Source organism: Sinocyclocheilus grahami, unplaced genomic scaffold, assembly GCF_001515645.1.
Source record: "Sinocyclocheilus grahami isolate Dianchi unplaced genomic scaffold, SAMN03320097.WGS_v1.1 scaffold1408.1, whole genome shotgun sequence".
NCBI lineage: Eukaryota > Metazoa > Chordata > Actinopteri > Cypriniformes > Cyprinidae > Sinocyclocheilus > Sinocyclocheilus grahami.
In genome coordinates, this window is record NW_015506587.1 from 176,931 (window position 1) to 179,115 (window position 2,185).

A 2,185-nucleotide genomic window follows, 5' to 3' on the forward strand; every position below is an offset into this window, starting at 1 on the left:
TTATGAAAAAAAGTATTTTATGTCTCTAACATTTGTTTGATCAAATATACAGTAAAAACTGTGAAATATTATTACAATTTCAAATGAACTATTTTCTATTTGAATATATTTTAAAATGTAATTTATTTCTGTGATGCAAAGCTGAGTTTCATCACATCCAGTCTTCATCACATAATCCTTCAGAATCCTTTTTTTGTCTTCGGGATTTTTGGTGAATTGGAAGTTCAAAAGAACAGCATTTATTTGAAATGTAAACTTTTGTAATACTATAAAAACTTCACTGTCACTTTTGATCAATTTAATGTGTCTTTGCTGAATAAAAGTATAAAATCTTACAGACTCCAAATGTCTGAAACACACATAACCCCAACTCTGCTTTCAAACACTGTAAATGATGTGTCTTTGTATTTGTAGATTAGTTATCACCTACCAGACATGGCTGATGTGTTGAGGAGTCTTAACCTGCTGGAAACACTAAAGGAGTCTATTGAAAAGAACAACATTTCGGATATAAGAGATGCAATGGAGGACATGCTGATCAGCAGAATCAACATTGCGATCATTGGGGACAGAAATGCAGAAAAAGCTACTTTTATAAATTCACTTCGAGGTCTGAGCCAAGAAGATGAAACCGCAGCCCGTACTCCATCATCCTCTGCCCCAGAAGATCTAGCCGTATTCCCGAATCCAAAGCATCCTGACTTTCGCCTTTGGGATCTGCCATCCATCTCTAGCAATGCTTCTTTTGAGGCTGAGGATTATGTAGAGCGTTTCAAAGTTATGAGATACAACTCCATCATTTTCACATTCACAGAGAAACCTAGTGTTAACAGTGTGGCGGTGTGGAGGGAAGTGAGGTCGCTGCAGAAAGAGACGGTTTACTTCATCTTACTATCATCTATGAAGGATACTGAGAAAACATTGGAGGCGAAGAAGACGGCAAGCTTAGAAGTGCTCAAGGCAGAAGGTGTTCCTCTGCCCAAGGTGTTTCTGGTACAACCTTCAGCTTTGGAGAAGCTGGACTTTCTGAAGTTTTTAGAGGTCATGCGATGTGACCTTCCAGAGATCAGATCGCATGCTCTTCTTCTAGCACTTCCTACATTCTCCAACTCCTTGGTCACTCAGAAGAAAGATGCCTTTAAGGCACTGGTGTGGGCCGCTGCCTCATTATCCGGTGGCGTTTCTGCCATTCCCGTACCTTTGGTGGCCTCCATGGTGGACGCTACGGTGGCCATACGGATTCTGAACAAGGCTCAGATCTCACTTTGCCTGGACGACGAGTCTCTGCAGCGGCTGGCGAGGCAGCGGGGTCTCGACCCAGCCAGGCTGAAGGCCCTGCGGACCTGTGCTCTCTCTGTGGAGGTCAGCAAGAGCGAAGTTAAAAGACGACTCGCGCAAGTCGAGAAAGACACCAGCACAGCAACCACCAGACTTGTGGAACTAGCCATGCCGAGACACACCAGATCCGTCAGTCGATCTTTCACCGTTATGCTGCAGGCACTCAACACTGCTATTGACGATATGGGTGCTGATGCTGAGAAGGTGGTTGCTATGGTAACAGGAGAGGGACCGTAGATTGAGCAGTATCAATACACAAACTTACATCATGCTCTGTACATTCAACTTAGACTGATAACTAAATGGGCTATAGCTATATCATTTAAACTATAAGCAATGTATTAATTTAAAAAGAATAACGCTCCTCATTTTCATTATTTAGTTGATTAATATGCCCTATAATATTAGATTTCGATGCAGTTCATTTTTAATAGTTAACTATCATAAATGCCCATCAGGGATGCAAATTCATGACTCCCAATTTTTTTTTAAATATCAGTTTCAAATGCGGATTTACAGTCAATTTTAGCATGAAGATATAGGGAAAATCTCACCATAGAATGGATTTTTTTTTTCTTTTAAGGCCATGCACATTCACATTATTGTTTTTTTTTTTTCATTATTATTATTATAATTTTTTATTATTATAAACGTATTAAATAAACCAATAAAATTTGTACTGTAGTAATAATACTATTCAGTATTATTGAATAGTGATAATACTAATAGTAATAATGCTCCCCCATCAGATCTACATAAATGACATATTTTGGATTCAAAATGTCTATTTTTATCAAAAGGTGACAAGTTTGCATCTCTGTATGTGCATAAAATGCCTGTATATAGT

General features: G+C 38.8%; 1 protein-coding gene across 1 annotated transcript; it reads left to right on the plus strand.

The window, feature by feature from the left end:
- Window positions 1–418: 418 nt before the first annotated feature.
- Window positions 419–1,763, plus strand: LOC107570041 (interferon-inducible GTPase 5-like). Its single transcript, XM_016256235.1, has one exon. The coding sequence runs from the start codon at window positions 436–438 to the stop codon at window positions 1,573–1,575; it is 1,140 nt and encodes a 379-aa protein (XP_016111721.1). The 5' UTR covers window positions 419–435; the 3' UTR covers window positions 1,576–1,763.
- The last annotated feature ends 422 nt before the right edge of the window (window positions 1,764–2,185 follow it).